General features: G+C 39.6%; 1 protein-coding gene and 1 pseudogene across 1 annotated transcript; both read right to left on the minus strand.

Moving 5' to 3' along the window:
• Window positions 1–2129: 2129 nt before the first annotated feature.
• LOC114732482 (calcium uniporter protein 2, mitochondrial) lies at window positions 2130–4763 on the minus strand. The gene is made up of 2 exons (XM_028919757.1): window positions 4101–4763; window positions 2130–2958 (listed from the first exon to the last, which is right to left on the minus strand). Exons 1-2 carry the CDS (start codon window positions 4653–4655, stop codon window positions 2497–2499), a joined length of 1017 nt encoding a protein of 338 aa, XP_028775590.1. The 5' UTR covers window positions 4656–4763; the 3' UTR covers window positions 2130–2496.
• Window positions 4764–16236: 11473 nt separating this feature from the next.
• Window positions 16237–18092, minus strand: LOC114732484 (UPF0496 protein At2g18630-like; annotated as a pseudogene).
• Between the last annotated feature and the right edge of the window lie 157 nt (window positions 18093–18249).

The raw sequence follows: 18249 nt of genomic DNA on the forward strand, positions 1-18249 counted from the left end.
AAATTTAGATGAAAGTTGATAAAATTTAAGGTTTTTCTTGCTCTGTGTAAAACAGGTTAAAAGTGATTTGTAAATTAGACGAGAAGAGTATGCTGTCAGAGGTTTGAGATTGGGTTGTATGCAAAGCCATCCCATGTGCCATTGGTAATAACTAGTAAACAAGAACAAAAATGCAACTTCGATATATTTTCATATTGCCTATGGTCTTAAATGTAATATCCACTATGTAATTACATTACAAAATAAGTTTTATATTTAAAGGTGGAGGAGTATTATTTTAGTTAAGTGACACGTTTTTGCTAAAATGCGTAAAACAACTAAAAACAACTTAACTAGGGAGGGAGAGAGTGGTTGTTGACGAAGTCCCCCGCGGTTGGCTGGCTGCTTCCGTCGGGTAGAGGATGTTTGGCAGGGGGTGAGGAGGATGATCTTAGTTTACTCGAAGACGAATATGCCTTTGATGATTCACTATTCATTCAAGAGGCGGGGGAACAAAAGAAGGAATATTACCCAAATAAATCTTGGATGCCAATCATTATTATATATATATATATATATATATATATATATATATATGAGGATCAAAATTGTACTGTTGACGACTTCTTGGTGACTTTGTAGTGTGTGGACACATATGGTTTGACTGGTGATTGTGGGTAATCATTATCAAACAAGGTGGAGACGTGTGAGTTCAAACATGTGATGTTATACACATTTTGGGATGATCCATCACACAGATGCGGACAAGGACATCATCACCCACTTGTTCGTTGCAGCTGGGACGTGAGATCCAAGCTGCAACCGCCCTCAGTAGGTAAAAAGTTTGTTCTTCTTTTTAGCAAATCTGAATTTAAACCAACTCATTCATAAGCATTGTCATGTTCCTAAACCTGCCAATTCTCGGCCTAAAACGACAGATAGAACGTTACTCAAACTCAACGCCGACGGGAAAAAACTGATATTACCATACCAATCACGTTAACTTTAAGAGTCCGAATGCTCCCAATCAAAGCCCAAAACAACGTGCCGTCTACGGTTCTGTTTCCGAGCAAATGCACAAAAAGTAAAAACCAGAGAAACACAATTTATGTATATTGATCGAATGGTTTACATTTTGTTTTACTTTTAAATATTCACTTTTCAAAACATAAAATAAAATAATTTTGTTACTATTAAATAAAAGAAAATGAGACTCAGCTCAAATTGAAAGCGACGTCAGAATAATAACATTATCCCGCTCACCAAATTGCTTAGTTGTGTCTTCATACAGACATTAACAAGTTATGGATCATGATTCGCCAGTGACTTGGAGGGTGTTTGGGTAACCCCAGAATTACTTTTTAGAAGCACTTTTTCAAAAGTCGAAACAAACTCTTCCACATATTTATTTTGTATACTATAAAAATACTTTTAAAATTATAGTTTTGTTCTTACTCAAACACTCCCTTGGTTGCCTCTTCCTAATTAAGCAACGGCTGATTAGGCTTCGGTGCTCCTACCAGCAAGGCGCGTTCATAATGATGACGAACCTAAATTATGGATCAAACATTATTTTGTTCCTTTTTTCCCCTTCAATTTTCACAGATGTAAAATTTAATATAAAAATACTTTTGTTGCCATACTTAGAATAGTAAAATTATTACTTAAAAATTAGCAAGCAAAGAATTTAAATTTTGATCCTTTGAATTATTTGAACCGTTGAAAATTCATCACAATAATGACGATCCTGATAGCCTGATGAGAAGTTGTTCCAACTTCCTAACTTCGGAAGGAACCTTCCTCCCGCTTATCTTTCCCCTTTATTTTGATCACCAGCATTAACAGGTTAGTTTGCCCAGTCAGTCCCGTTTTCCTTTTGGGGCAGACTAATTAGAAAGGGGCCCCCATCACCAGAAATAGAATCACGGTAGCGGCTGATGTTTTACAACGGGAATCTCGTCCTCAGGTTGGGCATGGGGAGCGGTTGTGAAGTTAACATATCACCGGGCCCTAATTTCATTTTTGGCATAATTCATTATTATCCTCACTCCATTATTATTATTATTATTATTATTATTATTATTATTATTATTATTATTATTATTTTTGTTGGACCAGCACTCATTATTTTACATCATCAATAAACAATGTATTTTCAATTCTCTATACTGCGTATTTTTTATTTCAAATATTACGTACATTATTTATGTGTGAAAAAATTTGTATGAACTCCACGTATCGTAGGAAATCTATAATATAAGCACTATTTACCACAAGTGTAGCAAGTTTTTATCATGTGATACTTTTTGAAAGCCTTAACGGGACACTCTGCATCTGTTGTACAAAAAGCCGCACCTAGGCCTAAAATCACCCCCAGCATTGCTTCATCGGTGAGATATCGGAAAATGGGGTGGATACTGTTTTCAATGAGTTTTTTTCCTTCTTTTCATTTTTGGGGAGGGGGTGCCTCTTGTTATAATTTGAGTCAGCAAAATTAAATATGAGGTGGCATCCAGATCAATGAGAACAAGACTTGCTGGAAAAGAGGGGAGGGTGAGATAGTGAGTGAGGAAAACAAGCAGCCCTGAGCTCATTATACCTTGCCATGTCGAAATTGCGAAGCTTCATGAGGCGCTTCTGCTTGGCGATGAATCGGCCTTTGTAGTAACCTTCAAAAGAAGGTTCCCTGGAGGTGCGAAGGAAGAAGGCGTAACCACCCATGAAGTAGATGGAGGTCACAAAAAAGCAGATTGGTTCCATCACATCCCAAGAAAGCTCCCAAAATGTGAGCCTCATGAATGCCGCTGTTTGCAGCACCAGGAAGCTCAGCCCGCTCCATAGCTCTCTCCGAACCAACCCGTCTGCTTTCCCATCGATTACTGCCTTCTCCTTCTCCATTTCTTCGAGTTCTTTCATTGCTTGTTCCTGTGCCGCATTGGCTCCAGGAATAGGAAACAGATTTAGAACCGCTTTTGCTACCTGTACCACAAAATTTTACACAGTTTGGGTGAACTGAAACAATTCTACTTCCATATCTGCTTTCTTTCCAGCTGGAAATACATATGAATCCACAGACTTCGCTTAAAAAGTAAGCTTTTGTAATGCTAATCAGTACCCAAAATGAAGATGAGAGAATATAAATACATTCGTGTCTGTGCAACCATTAAACAACTTGGCTCGGAACAGAGAGAACACGCGCTAGAATGAAATCACATGGAAACTTCAATAGGATAAGAACAAGGGAAAAGACACCGTCCTTCTTTAAGCAGCATACTGAACCATCTCCTTGTGAAGGATTTGGATCACCTAAAATTTTCATTTCCGAAGTTTTCTGATGTTCTTTGGTTTTGTAAACACCCCCCCCCCTCTCTTTCTCTCAATTCACCTCACCTTCTATTACTAAACCTCTATCCCATTAATTTTCAGCTACTTCATCAAGAACCAGATCGAGAGGATCCCAACTCCCTGGAGAAAGCCCGAAATTTCCCACCAACTCCCTATGAGCTATCATGAATTAGTATTATGGTAAGTAAGAGTAATGCCCTGACCAATGTCAGCTCATGCTCAATTCCTGTATCGCTAGAAATCGGTTATCTCTAAAGATTTTATTAATCTAATCTGTCAATTGCTTTTGTGTCGAATAAAACCAAAAGTTAACAATTAAGTTTCTGTCAGTTAATGTCATTTATGTTCTCTCTCTCAAATAAAGCCAAAAGTTATCAGAGTTAATCCCAAAAAAAGAGATCATTGGTAAAGTGAATGAATCAGTCTGAACGAAGAAAGCCCAAGGGCTTTTGCGGTCCTTCAAATGTCCTAATTTACCATCTCAAACGTGGAATCCTTTACACGTTTTAGATCTGGCGAAACAACAAAGTTTCAACTTCCTGTGGAAAAAAAAGAAATCATCATAAAAGATTATCAGTTTTCGGTAGTCTCCAGATAAATGGGAGAAAAAATGTGTAGTGAAATGTCCTAATGTGAGGAAAAGCGAAACCTATCTCTGATGTTCACCATGACCCTCTGTAGAAACCCCAAAAAACAAAGAAAATAGATAAAACAAAACGAAGCAAAGTTAACCATAAGAGAGGAGAGGAAAACAGAACAGGGATATAGGTATTAACCTGTTCAGGCCTGAGAAAAACGATATCTCCCAATATAACCACAGTAGCAGAATCATCAAGCATCTTGGCAACCCGCACCGCTTGATCCCGGTCCGAACAGCAATCTTCGCAGATCCGAAGAAACTCTGGATAGGGAATGCAGCTATTTTGGATGCTCCTTAGCCTCGACCTAACCAATTCCAACCGCGCCGCTCTGAACAATTTTCTCGCATTCTCAGCGGTCACATGTTGCGTCGAATCCGAAGTCTCCGCTGGCGGCAACAATCCGTCTAATCGAAGTCGATTTCTGGCAATGTCTATCTCCTTCAGCTTGTGAACAAGATTTTGGCCGAGCACGGGGGAACAGGCCGTGGCCGTTTGCGAATCAGCTCGGTTGTGCAGGAGACGGCGGAAGACGGCATTGTCTCCCGGATCCGGAGCAAGATGAGGAGTGCCAGCGGTGGGAGGAATGGGAGCCAGGGCAGAGGAAGAGGATATGCGACAATTGGTGAGTGTTTGGGAGGACATTTTGGTGACATTGAGAAGGCGCTGAGCAAAGGCTCTTTTGAACGCCATGGATGCACAATTCGGAAGAGAGAGAGATGAAAAGTAAATGGAAGGACTAGGTCACAGGGAGGGCTTGGAGGAAGGAAGGAACGTCCGATGGCTCCTCAATATATAGGTGAGCTGGCATCCCACGATAACGGGGGACATTGTTTCCCGATTTTGTTTGTTATAACACATTATACAAATAGCATATTGATAAAAGAGATAAGATTGCTGATGTGGACCACACGCATTCATGTGTCCGAAAAACGACAGGGGAGATTCCCCCAAAAGAAACGACGGAGCGTAGAAGCCGTACACGTGGATGAATGAGATTAAAAGAGCAGATGCATGGGAGCCGTTGAAGGGGACGGCGTCACTTAAATAGTCTCGGTTGCACCGGAAGCCGAATGGGGTTAACAAAGTGCAAGAAAATACTCACAAGTCGCAACCTCAGCAAGCAGGTTCGACTGTCAGGATGGATGGTCAGATCGGATTTTTTTTTTTTTTTTTTGGGTGAAAAAAGGGGCGAAGCCCAAAGACTAAAATAAAGGGATAAGAACAAGGGAACACAAAAGATAACTAACAGAGCGCGTCAGCGTCCGGAAGCCATATCTACATAAGCTTCCTCTCTTAGAATATTCTCCACAATACTGGGTGGGGAAGTCCAGCTCTTCCACCATTCAGGCAGATCCAGGCTCAGTGAAGCCAAGCGATCTGCACACCGGTTCCCTTCTCGATAGATATGTGTTATCTTCACTTGCCACTCCTTTAGCATCATGCTGCGAATCTGAGCAAATAACAAGAAGTCCCCATTGACCGTCTTCATGTCGTTTATTGCTTCCACAACTTGCCGAGCGTCGCACTCCACAACGACCTTCCTAAAACCCAGCCTCCAACATTCCTCTAGGCCTACTAAGACACTCTTAGCTTCAGCATTGGTCACACTGCAGTGATTAATTTTCATAGTAAATCCCCCCAGCCATTCCCCACCGTCACCCCTTATTACTCCACCGCATCCATTCAAGCCCTGGCAAGGCCCGGTTGCGTCCGTATTCAGCTTGCACCACCCTTTGTCTGGTACTATCCATTTGGTACTATTAGTTCTGTTACTCTGTTCTTCCAATAGTTCCTCTCCCCATTTATGTTGATAGCTCTCCAGTAAACTATATATGGTTCTCTCTGGTTTGAGAGGTAACTCAAAGTTGCTGTCATGTATGAGGAGGTTTCTCCATTTCCAGATCTGCCATAGTCCTACCGCAAATAATTGATCCCAGTTGAAGCCTTCTGAGTGCTTAACTTTTTGCAGAAGGTTTCCTGTCAGCCATTCTTCCCACTGTTGGCCAAAAAACTTGACTCTTTCCTGCCATGGTATAATTTTTCTCCATATGTGGGTTACATAAGGGCAGTCCCTTAATGCATGGAGAAGGTCCTCCTTCTTCTGGTTGCAAATCCCACACCATCCTTGACTCCCATCCCATTTACTTGTGATCTCCTTTGTAGGGAGTTTTTTATGGCATACTCTCCAGATGAATACCCGTATCCTTTGAGGTACCTTTAATTTCCAAACCTTCTTCCAGTTTCTTCCTTGTGGGAGTTGTTGTAGGCCCTTTAAGTTTTGATACATACTTGCGATTGAAAAGGCACCATTGCTCGTTAGCTTCCATGTTAGCTGCTTTATGTTTTGGTGGGTTGAGACATTAGTTTCAGAGATATTACTCTCAAACCTTTCCCATAGTTTTGTCATTTCTTTCCAGAGCCTTGAATCAGTATTCTTCGTGACAGGTCTTTCTCTGTTATTTGCCCCTCTTCCATACTTGCCTTGTAACACCTTAACCCATAGGGCGTTTGGTTCTTTATTCAATCTCCACAGTAGCTTGCATATGAATGCTTCATTCATTTCGTGCAGAGATCTTATACCCATCCCTCCATACTCTTTCTCTTTACACATCATTTCCCACCCTATAGCATGCCAGGTGTGCTTATCTCCTTCCTCTCCCCAAACAAATCGTCGCTGAGCTCTTTCCATATCCTCTAAGATGCATTTCGGCACTTTGTCATGTTGCATTGTATAAAGTGCCATAGAGCTCGTGACCGCTTTGACCAAGGTAATTCTTCCCGCCATAGAAAGACTTGATGCCTTCCAACCACCCAGCTTCTGCTTTAGTTTATCTACAATACTTGTGTATCGAGCTTTTCTTCTCCTTGGATAGGTGATATTTGCGCCAAGATATCTTCCAATCTCTTCCACCTCTTTGAACTGACTTCTGTGGCGTATGGCTCTCCTAGTGTGCACCGGGACATTTGGGGAGAAATAGATAACCGTTTTCTCCTGACTGACTTTGTGTCCCGAGACCTCTCCAAACTCCTGTAAACAATTCGAGATAACATCAATCTGCTTAACAGTGGCCTCTGCAAAAAGAACAAGATCGTCAGCAAACATCATATGTGTAATACTAGGCCCTGATCGGCCAGCTCTCAAACCTCTCCACTGTTTCTCTCTCTCCCTATCTAGGATCATATGAGTGAGTTTCTCCATTCCGAGTACAAATAGATAGGGGGAAATGGGGTCACCCTGTCTAATACCCCGAGTTGTTTGAAATTCTTCTGTTTTCTCGCCATGCCAAAGAATACTAGTTTTTTCCGTGTGGATGCAACTCATAATTCTTTCCTTCGTTTCAGCTGGGCAGTTGAGCTCCTCAAGGATTTTTACGATGAACTTCCAGTTTATTCTGTCATAGGCCTTTTCAAGATCAACTTTAATTGCCATATAACCTTTCTTGCCCTTTTTTCTTCTCATGGATTGAATCAGCTCATTGACAATGATGATATTATCATGAATAATTCTCCCTGGGACAAAACTGACTTGATGAGGGGACACTATGTTCGGCATTATAGGCTTTAGCCTCTTCACCAAGAGTTTTGACACACATTTATAAATGACGTTACAAAGGGAAATGGGTCTAAGTTGTGTCACTCTCTCAGGATTGTCCACCTTGGGGACTAGAGTGATTAGGGTTGTGTTGACCGCCTTCATCTTCAACGGAGCTACCCACATGTCTACCACCGCCTTATACACACTCTCCCCCATGATGTCCCAGCATTTTTGGTAAAAGATTGCCGGGAAACCATCTGAACCTGGAGTTTTCAAGCCACCAATAGAGAACATGGCTTCCTTAATTTCATCTCTATTCGGTATCCTGCCAATTCTGCTCCATTCTTCTTGCTTAACTGTCGGCCATCCATGAGTGGTATGGATCCATCCTCGGTCTTCCACTTCTTCTTTGAAGAGGTTTTGGAAGTGACTGTTGATGAGTTTGCCTACTTCCTCCTTCCCCTCCACCACTACGTTCCTGTCATCTTTTAGGGTCATAACTCTTGTTCTTCTTCTTCTAATATTGGTCTTCGTGTGGTAGTAGGAGGTATTCCTATCACCATCAGTTAACCATTTCGTTCTTGCTTTCTGGAACCATAGGGTCTCCTCCTGTTTCAGAACTTCCTGCAATTCCTCTTGAAGTTTAATCTCTAGCTCCTCTAGGAATTTGTTACTTGTCTCTGCAATGATTCTCTGAATACCGGCAATCCTCCTTACTAGCTCTTTCTTTTTTTCCTTCACATGTCCGAAAACATTTACATTCCATTCTTTCAGGAAGTCTTCCAATCCATCCAAGTCCTTTGGGATTTCCTTCGTTTCATTCCACATTTCCTTGATCGAAGGTTTAAAATTTTTATGGGAGAGCCACATAGCTTCGAATCTGAATGGGCGCTTGGATCTGTCTCCTTTCATTCCCGCAAGATGAATGAGCAAAGGGTGGTGGTCTGATTGAATTCTTGGACCAACTTTTACAAAGGCTTCACTAAAACTATTCCTCCAAGTCTGATTACATAGAGCCCGGTCCAATTTCTTATACAGTCTTCCTCCGAACTTCATGATAGGTCCACGCCAAGTGAATCTCGGTCCTTCTGTGCCCATATCAATTAAGTTACATCTATTAATATTGTCGGCAAACCTTTTGCATTTTTTCTCACTTGGGTCAATTCCTCCTCTTTGTTCACTTTCATCTTTAATATCATTAAAATCTCCAGCTAAGAGCCAAGGAAGCTTGTTTCTTTTCGCCACTCCTTCTAAGTTATCCCAAAGCTCTCTTCTCTCCATTTCTTTTGGGCTTGCATAAATAGCAGTGAAAGCCCACTCCCTGTTTCCTATCCCTGACACTACTCCATGCAAGAATTGTTTGTTATTTTCAAGAATTCTGAAATCTATTCCCTCTTCATTCCACAGCACCCATATCCCTCCCGACATTCCTATTGCTTCACTGATTCTTTGCTGTTTAAAACCCAGCTTTTTAATAATCTTTTGGGCTGTGTCTCCACTACATCTAGTTTCAAGTAAGACAACAATTTTAGGTCTTAGCCTGTTCTTCAACTCTTTCAGGGCATTGCCAAAATCTCTTCCAGCTGCCCCTCTTGCATTCCAAACTACTATCATTAAAAAACAATTGAGAAGAGGACCACTTACATGGTTTAGTCTTCCATTCGGGAGCATTGTTGCTCCTCTATCCTCCTTGATATTAACTGCCCATGAGCTCTTAGTTGCGCCTCCACTTCTTCTAAGCCCGATATATTTCCTCCATCCCCAGGGTCTGGTGGTTTTCCATCTTCAAGGTCCATGTCTTCTGCTGATCGGCCCCCTCTTGAAACCTTCGAGTGTTCTGCGTGTCCTCTAGAGCTTGACTCATTTTGGGCAATAATGGGCCCATGCTGACTTTCCCCCTCATATTCCATAAGCATGTCCTCCCTTAGCCCAGTCTTTTCCTCACTTTTGTGGCCCAATTCGGATACCCCTATAGTCCTTTTATTTTTCTCCTTTCCTATTACGCCTTCTTTTCCATTCTTTTCTTCTTGGGCCCACTCTTTTTTGGACTCCGGGTGCTTCTCAGTACTTGTTTCCTCCTTAGCCTCCTTTTTGCCACTCCCTTTATTTCTTCCTTTTCCTTTCCCTTCCTTGTCTTCTAACTCCTTCCTACCGTCCGTAGCCTTTTTTCTAAGCTGCACTCTTTCTTTCTTGCTAGTCTCCCTCAGATGTGGTTCATTGGTTATGTCAACCAAGGTACGGCTACTTTCTTCCTCTTCCCCTCTTTTCTCCAGCTTGTCACCTTCATCTTCCAGAATAGCAAATCTCGATGCATTTCTTACTTCTCTATAGTGTCTGACCTCTCTTTTCTGACCTTCAGCCGACCTACTCTCCTTGTGCAGGTGCTTACGTCCTCTTCTTGAGTCTTGTGCAACCATCCACTCTCCAAACGGATTTGCCGGAGTGCTAACCGGCGGTGTCTGGTTGATTTCAGCGTCTTTCTTTTCCTGCGCCTGTGCTTGCACCGACTTTCCAGCATCTGGATTTTGTGCAGTAATTTTCGACGGGCATCTCTCTGAACTATGTCCAAACTTGCCACATTGGAAGCATATCATATGTAGACCTTCGTATTCTATTTTGAGCCAGTTGCCATCTACAAAATACGACGGGAGTAACGGAGCATTCAGGTCAATCTCGACACACAGCCGAGCATACATTGTCCTGGCTCTTGTTAAAGTCATCTCATCCACTTTGATAGCTGTCCCTATTTTGTTGCCTAGGTTGTAGAAAAACTTCCTGTCGTAATAGTCACCTGGAAGCCCTGGAAGTCTAACCCATATCGCGAGTTTCTGAATCTTTTCGTTCCAAGGATTAAAGTTTCTCTTCCATGTTTGCACTGTAAGGTAATGGTTTTGAATGAGCCATGGACCACCTTCTAACGCGAAGAAGTAATCATCTCGACTTTGAAAAGTTGCTGTCATAAAACCATTGCCTATATCATTCAATTCGACGTTTCCAGATTTTCCCCACATTACCTTCGCTTTCCTTCTCATTTGCATGAAACCGATTGTCCCTCCAAGCAACTTTATGATCAGTGTGTTATCCCATCTTCGCTCCAGTCGTTTTCTTTCTTTCTCAGAGAAGACGATCTTCGGACCCAAATCAGAGTCCGTGATTGTTACGCCCTCTAGCAGTTCTTCATTACTGTTAAACAGTAAACTCCCATCCCAGTCATCTTCTTGATATTGATTCTTGTGATTCTCCTCTGCCGGTGACTTAGGCTTTAACGCTTCTCTATACGATAAGACGTGCTCCGGTTGGCTTCTGAGGTCCAAATCCTGGTCCATCATCCAGTCTTCCTCTCTAGCTGCTAAAGAAACTTCTCCAGTGTATTGGCCTCTCACTCTTTGTAACTTCCCTCTTTCTTCTTTTCCATCACTCAGCTCTGTCGACATTTTCTTCAGCTCTGGGAAAGATGAGGGAACCATTGTTCCCACACTATCTAAAGTACTCGGAATATTACTAGGGATGTCCGTCATTTCCACCGTCTCGCCCTGTGGACGATCCGGCGGCAGTTTGCGGGGACCTCTCTCATCTGCCATAATGCGCTCACTCACACCCAGACTCTCTCTCTCTATTTTCTCTCTCGTCAGATCGGATTTTTATTAGTTTTGTTGAATTGCAAGAAAGAGACCGCGAATATAAAATGCAATAATACAAGGAAGGAAAATCAAGGGGTATTGATTGGGTTAGGAATGGCATAATGAAATGGCATCAGCTAGCGCTGGTATTGTCGCCAGCGAAGGAGTCCGAATCATGGTGTGAATAAAAATTAATATAAAAATTTATTTTATTTTTATTTTGATTTTAAATATAAGATTTTAATTTATTTTATCTCTCATATTTATTTATTTATTTTAAGATGGTCATTATAATAATAATGGTTATAGTCAACACACTTGATTAGTAGAGATGTTTTAGAAAAAATAATATTTATTTATTACAAATAACTGATTTAACTAATTTTTTTAATCTAATTAAATTAACCAATTAACTCTTATATCAAGAAATCTAGGTAATATCATGGATACTTAAGAAATGGGCATCCGCCGGTGCGGTGCTCAGTTATATTTTATCCCCCGCTCCCATCCCTCCTTATTCTGTTAAATTCGTGGACCTCACCTCATTGCGTGCGTAGCATCTATTCCATTATGTCCGGCTCCTTAAATGGGTGATCATGACCCATCAGCTTGCCCATATAGCTCTTTTAGGCCTGTACTTTAGGCAATCGTCCCCATCACACCTGTTTTCCCGAGGATCTTTTCCTAATCGCCATGCATGTCTTTTCATACTTCACATGACAGGTAACTTTCATTTAACGCCAAAAATCATCGTAACCACATCATGTGCATTTCCCAACTCCCGGAGTTTCCTGTAGTGGCACCGTTGCCGGATTACTGGTAACGCTGCTCGGTAAACCCTTGTCACAACTTGGTACTGAGGGCAAAAAGCTGATGTCGCCAATCTGCGGTTGTTGTTGCAGATGTGTGGCCAAGAAAATTTGAATCGTATGAATTATCAGTTCCTATCTGGCTCGTTGAATTCATGTGCCTAACATCAGATCCTCGACTGGTGCGTGAATAGCTTCTGCTTGTTAAAGTCTTTAAGAAAGATGAGAAGGGGCCCAATTGATAAGAATATTCTCGAACTTCTGCTTCCCCTTCATCTCCTCCTTCCTTCTGCTCGATTTGGGCTAGAGCGATACGTCTCTTAATTATCCTTCCCATCTTGTATTCCTTCAACTCCCACTTCATCTCATCTTTTTTTTTTTTTGGGGTCCGCGAAGATGCCTTGTTTTTCTCTCTCATGTATCTTTTGCGGGATAACATTTTAAATTTCTTCTTTTGTTGTCCAAAAGTAAAGCTACCGGGTTGGGAATACTTTAGGAATTATGATGAAACACAATTCTGCGACAATGGCACCACCAATCATTGAGGGAGATAATGGGATGGACTGAGATCTGAGATACGAGTTTTTTTCCCTTTTTTGCCCTTCTCCGAACCAAATCTGAGGATTTGGATTTGCTGGGTGACACGGTAGGATCTCATCCATTCCGTTAATCCGACGGTTCAAATGCTCTGCCTTCAAGAAACCTCCCAAACCCCCTGCTTCGCCACATGCTTCACCACAGATATCAAGTCATTTTATTTATATTTTATTATTTCAATTGATTCATTTCTCATGAAAATTGATGTTGACTTTTGAAGATAATTTATTTATTGTGATACAATAATTGTCAACAATATTATACTGTTTTTAGCCCTTAAAATAAGATGTAGTTAATAATTCAATTAAGTAGAAGCATTTTCGTGGGTCGTGGCATACCATTGGTTTTGTATTATTCTGTTGAATGCAACCCATCCATTTGTGGGATAAGGGAACGGGTTACGTGGATGAACTGGGGAGTTGATGCTTAAAGTGACTGATGTGGTTAGCGCTATGGTTCTATGCAAGAGTAAGTGGAGAGAGATCCTTGTGAAGGAAATCCCAGTGTGCCCGAACTTCAGTTGTGCCCACATTTTCCAAAAAGGCCCCACACAATAACGCATCACCTGCAATTCAATCAAATGATATCACATTATTACGGTGTAATCCATCATATAAAGTCCATGTACGCGGACGTGAAGATTGAGTATACGCACCTAATAGCAGGAACGTCTCAATTTGCAGTGTTGCTTTTCAGTGAATCTCAATTATTATGTGCTCGCGTCAGTGCGTGTGTGATGGGCGGGATAAGAAGGAGGCTCACAGTCCTAATTACTGCCCTTTGTCTTCGACATAATAGTTAATTAACTAATTTAAACATATTAAAAAAAATTATTAAGTTAGTTATTCATAATAAATAGATGGTCTTTTTTAAAATATATTTGCTAATTATGTCTATTAACTAAAACTGATAAAATCTTTAACATGTAGTATAACTATTATAAGAATTAGTTTTAAAAAATAGATAAATATGAGAGACAAAATAAATTAAAATTTTATATTTAAAATCACACTAAAAATTCAACTAACTCTTTTATTAACAATTAAATTCTAAAATAATTAGAACCGAAAAAAAAAAATACAGGCTTTTAAAGCTGGGAGGTAGATTAATAGCTCCAAAGGTCCCCAGAAATATTCCGCGAAAAGTTGGAATATGCTTTTACGGCTTTTTCTGAACCACATGCTTCGTCGGTCTGCATCCCACATGACCATAGTGTGGGTCCAAATTTTCACGTGATGTAAAAATTCTTTAAATAAATAAATATGATGGACACACTTTAATTGTCTAAAAATTGATTCACCTGAAATTTGGTTTCAACAAATAACTGATTCCCATGTATCCCATATTTTTCCTCTGATTTGATCAAAAATAAAAAATAAATAGAATTCTAATAAAAATTTGAGATTTTGAAATTCTACATTAATAAAATGAATTTAATTTAATTTAAAATTAAAACATCCAATTTTGAAATTGAAATTAATAATTCTATTTTAAAAATTGAGAGTCTACGCTCATAATCCTATACGTATTAATTTGTATATTCACTTTTTAATTATTTTTATTACATTCTTTTTATAAAATGTTGTCTATGATTATTACTCCCTCGGTCTCTTATATATATATATATATATATATATATATATATAAAAGCTTCAAATAACCAAATTACATTTAATAAATTAGCAGTTAAAATTAATTAAAAATAATAAATAAGTCAAAAATATTTTTTAAAACAAATTTGGCCTTATTTATTAAGACAGTAAATGAGAGAGGTAATAAATAAAAAAAATGATGCAAGAGAATATATGTGAGTGATATTAATAAGAGAGAGAGTACTAAATACAGTCCACGAAATGCATAATAAGAAAAATAATAATAAATACTTAGACAAATTCAAGAATAAAGTTTATATTTTAGACTAAACATCTCTTTAAAAGTAAGCTTGTATATAGGACTGGAGGGAGTATATTTTAACTTTTTTTTTTTCTTGTCATGGCATTTCATTCCATTTATATTATTCTTAGAAACTACGGACGTGTTTGGTCTGAATTATTGAGAACTATATATAAGAATTGTGATTGAGATTAAAAAAAAAATTAAAAGAGTTTGATATGAGGAATTACTTGTTAATTAAGATTGAACAGACTTATATAAGTGAGATTGAAGAATACCATTTCTTTTTAAGGTATTCTTCAATTCTACTTATATGAATTTGCTCAGTTACAAAGAGTAACTAATCACTCATTTTAAATACTCTTTTAAAAGGTTTTTTTAATTTCAATCCCAATTTTCATCCTTCTCTCTCTCAATGCTTTGTACAATGAGACGTCAATGTCAACCCCAAAAAAAGCACCTAAATGAGCATATTCTGATCCTATGCTAAAATTTTTTTAATTTCATTTTGTAGTTTTCCGAAATTCTGGTATCTTGGTGAAAATCATTATTCATCTCACATAAACATCCTCTTCAAAAATCTTTTCATTTTTGTGTGACCATACCATGCAAGCGCGTCGTTTCTGTACTATTCTAAGCTGATGATGCATGTTGATGCTCTGCATTAGCTGTTGACCTTTTGTAATCTTTTGTGAATAATAATATTACTTTGTGAATTCAAACACAAAAATCTTTTCATTTTTCTATTGAAAATTTAGAAAATAAATTATGGTAACATTCAAGGCATTTCTTGAATGCTTTTCGGACCAACACACGTTAGCTGCTGCTCCGCCCGAATTTACGCTCTAATGTTATCATATTTCATTACACTACAAAATAGATCTTATATTTATAACGGGAAGAATATAATTTAATTTCATCCAAACACTTGGTTCGTAACTTTTCCCCACATTTCCTAGACAATTGCACTACAAAATGAGTTTTATATTTAAAACCAGAATAGTACATTTGAAAATAATTTTACAGGATACGAAACAAGTATATGAAAAAATTTTTTATCTCAATTTATATAAAAGCATTTTTAAAAAATGCCTACGAGACACCCCAAAGAAATGAAGAATATTTGTACAGAATTTAAGACTAAATAAAACTACTCACCCATATAGAAGCTAAATAATCAATATAGAGATTAAAAATCTCCCTACGTATAATCTCCCAATCGATCTGTTTTGAATGTTGCTTTTGAAAAGAAATCATTTTCCACTATAAAATATAGCCCCCTCACTCATTAGGCTTGCCGCTTAGGACAGATTCCGACAGATATTAAGGTGCCCGCGAGGCCGAAGAGAACACCTCCAGCAAGAAAACCAGAGTCTCCTTCAATAATCAATTGCCAGCTACTGTCATAACGCAGCTAATCGGAATATAAACAAACATTACCCAAGCAATCAAGAAAATAAAACAAAATTCGAATCCCCAAATCAAAACCTTAATAGAACAAAATTCAATCAACAGAACAATCTGCAGCATCTTAATCACAAATGAATGCTATATTCACAAAACTATGAAGGACACAGAATGAGAGTTCTGCATGTGAGGATCATAAAGTACCAGAAGTCGTTTTCAGTAGAATAAATGAAAACGCCCCGATTTCTTGTAATGTTTTTCACAGGAGGTCTCTACTTCTTCTGTGGGAGGGAGTGGTTATGGGCAGAGGGCCGAAACCTATGGTAATCCAGGGCCTATCTTCCCAGACAGGTAGCTGCTTTTGACAGGTTAAGATGCCAGAAGAACAATCATCACCACGCACCAAATAATTGGAAACTCATAAACTACAAAAACTGTGATAATAAATATGCGCGTCTCTATGTATATATACGCGCACACATTCTCGAAAGATCCTATAGTTACATATCAAGTGTAGAAATGTTATACACAAGTAGCATCCCTGTATTTCCTTCTGAGGCACCTCACTTTATAATCCAGAATAGTAAGCTAACAATACAAAGTCATCAATAAACACAGCAAAGAACTATCAACGTGGAGGTTCGATTATCTTTAGTATGACCACGGCCCTGGCTTCTGTTATCTGCTTACCGCATCTAAGAACATGGTCATTCAAAGTCTCAATACTCTCGGCAAAATGTTCCATCTGCTTCTTGATCTCATCGACTGCAAGCTGCACAGCGTCCTCATCCTTGAGGGCAAAATCAGCATTGTGCAACAATGACTCAATCTTTATTTCCAATCTGTTGACCAGGGATCGAATGCTATCCAAGTCCTGTAATGTGATATAGGTACGAAACTCCATTGAGCTGAGTACTCCTCTTTGGCTTCTCACGGCTTTCTCAAATCCCTGAAATAGTGAATTACACCATTTTCCTACTGAGCCTATTGGAACAGCCAATGCACCAGCCAAAGCTGTTACAATAGGTGGTGCAGCAATGGCAACAGCCACCACCGAGAAAATCAACACAGAAACGGATGCAGTTAAAAAATGGCATTTGACACCCTCCTCCATGTCTTGAGGGATTTCAGTTTCTTATCAAGTGTCCTCTTTCTGGCTTGCAGTTTCTCCAACATTGATACCTGCTTAGCATAAACCGACTCAAACAATAAGTAAAACTCTTTCGTGAAGGGGTCTCCAGCGTCGGTAAATTTCTTCAGTTGCTGCAATGTCTCTACATATCTCACCCCTTCCACTCCATTTTCGACCTCTACCTCAAAATGGTTGAGCGCTGACTTAATTATTACCTGGTTATCACGTGCCTGGCTCAAGCACTCACGAAGTTTAATACAGAAATCCAATGTCAAGAGGCTATTTTCAAAAAATTCGTCAACCAAGGAGGAGAGGTCTTTGTTCTTTAATATATCATTCTTGCATGCCAGAAAGATTCTGGCTACTTCTTCGTGATTTTCTAACAGAGCAGCAGTCGCTTCTCTCAGAGAATCAATAGATAACGAGCGAACCTGAACCCCATTGGCAAGCGAGTTGATCACCCTGTTAGTTCGCTCTTGAATGGAGGCGTCGAAGGATTGTAAGTTCGGGTCGGCCACACATGCAGTTTCGTACGAGTTCAAGTCAGCCGCGAACTGGGAATCGGTACCCGTTCTGATAGCCAAAGGCACATCAGCCTCACTCGTCTTGCTGGACTGCCCTCCCATCATAACGAATTTTGGCGCGAATAGGGAGCTGCGAAGCACAAAAATATAACACTCAACTTCTAAGGCAGAACGAAATGCGTAAAATTAAAATTCGGATTCACTTCCTCCTCTCTCTTTCTCTCTCCCTCAAATTAACTAGTAATAGACTCGAATGTCAGCAAATGCCCCAAAAATGTGAACTTTTCAAGGACGGAGAGACTCGGATGTGCGAGAAGCTTGAGAAATAAGAAGGATAGACGATTTAACTTTGGCTAGATCTAAGGAACAGATCGGAAGGTAATCTTAATTGAAAGGTACAAGTGAAATCGCTATATTGTTTAAAATACCTGGAATTAAGAGGCAATTTCACTCCGCGAATTGAAGCAAAGCAGGGGTAACGAGGCCAAGTAGCTGCTAAGGTGGGAATCCGAGATGAACAGAAGTCCCCAGTTACGGAGAAATCTTGATAAGCTGGGACTTGGTGCTTAAAGAGAAGCAACTTATTTGGAAGCCAGTCTAAGGATGGGAGTCAGCGCGTCAAGCGTCAAGCGTCAAGCGTCAAGCGTCCGCGTTCCGTGCTCGGCGACCTTAGTTTTTTTTTTTTTAGTGCCCAAAACGCTGGCTTTTTTAGTGCCGAGCAGCGTGCGACCTTAGTTTTTTTTTTTTGCTTTTACCCCTGCTTTTTT

Source organism: Neltuma alba, unplaced genomic scaffold, assembly GCF_004799145.2.
Source record: "Neltuma alba isolate B1F8T4 unplaced genomic scaffold, ASM479914v2 tig00012916_pilon, whole genome shotgun sequence".
NCBI lineage: Eukaryota > Viridiplantae > Streptophyta > Magnoliopsida > Fabales > Fabaceae > Neltuma > Neltuma alba.

Coding starts and splice junctions, on each gene's coding strand:
- LOC114732482 (XM_028919757.1), bottom strand. CDS start 4,655: ATGGCGTTCAAAAGAGCCTTTGCTCAGCGCCTTCTCAATGTCACCAAA. Junction 2,959..4,100: donor TTTTTCTCAGGCCTGAACAG/GTTAATACCTAT, acceptor TTTGTGGTACAG/GTAGCAAAAGCGGTTCTAAA.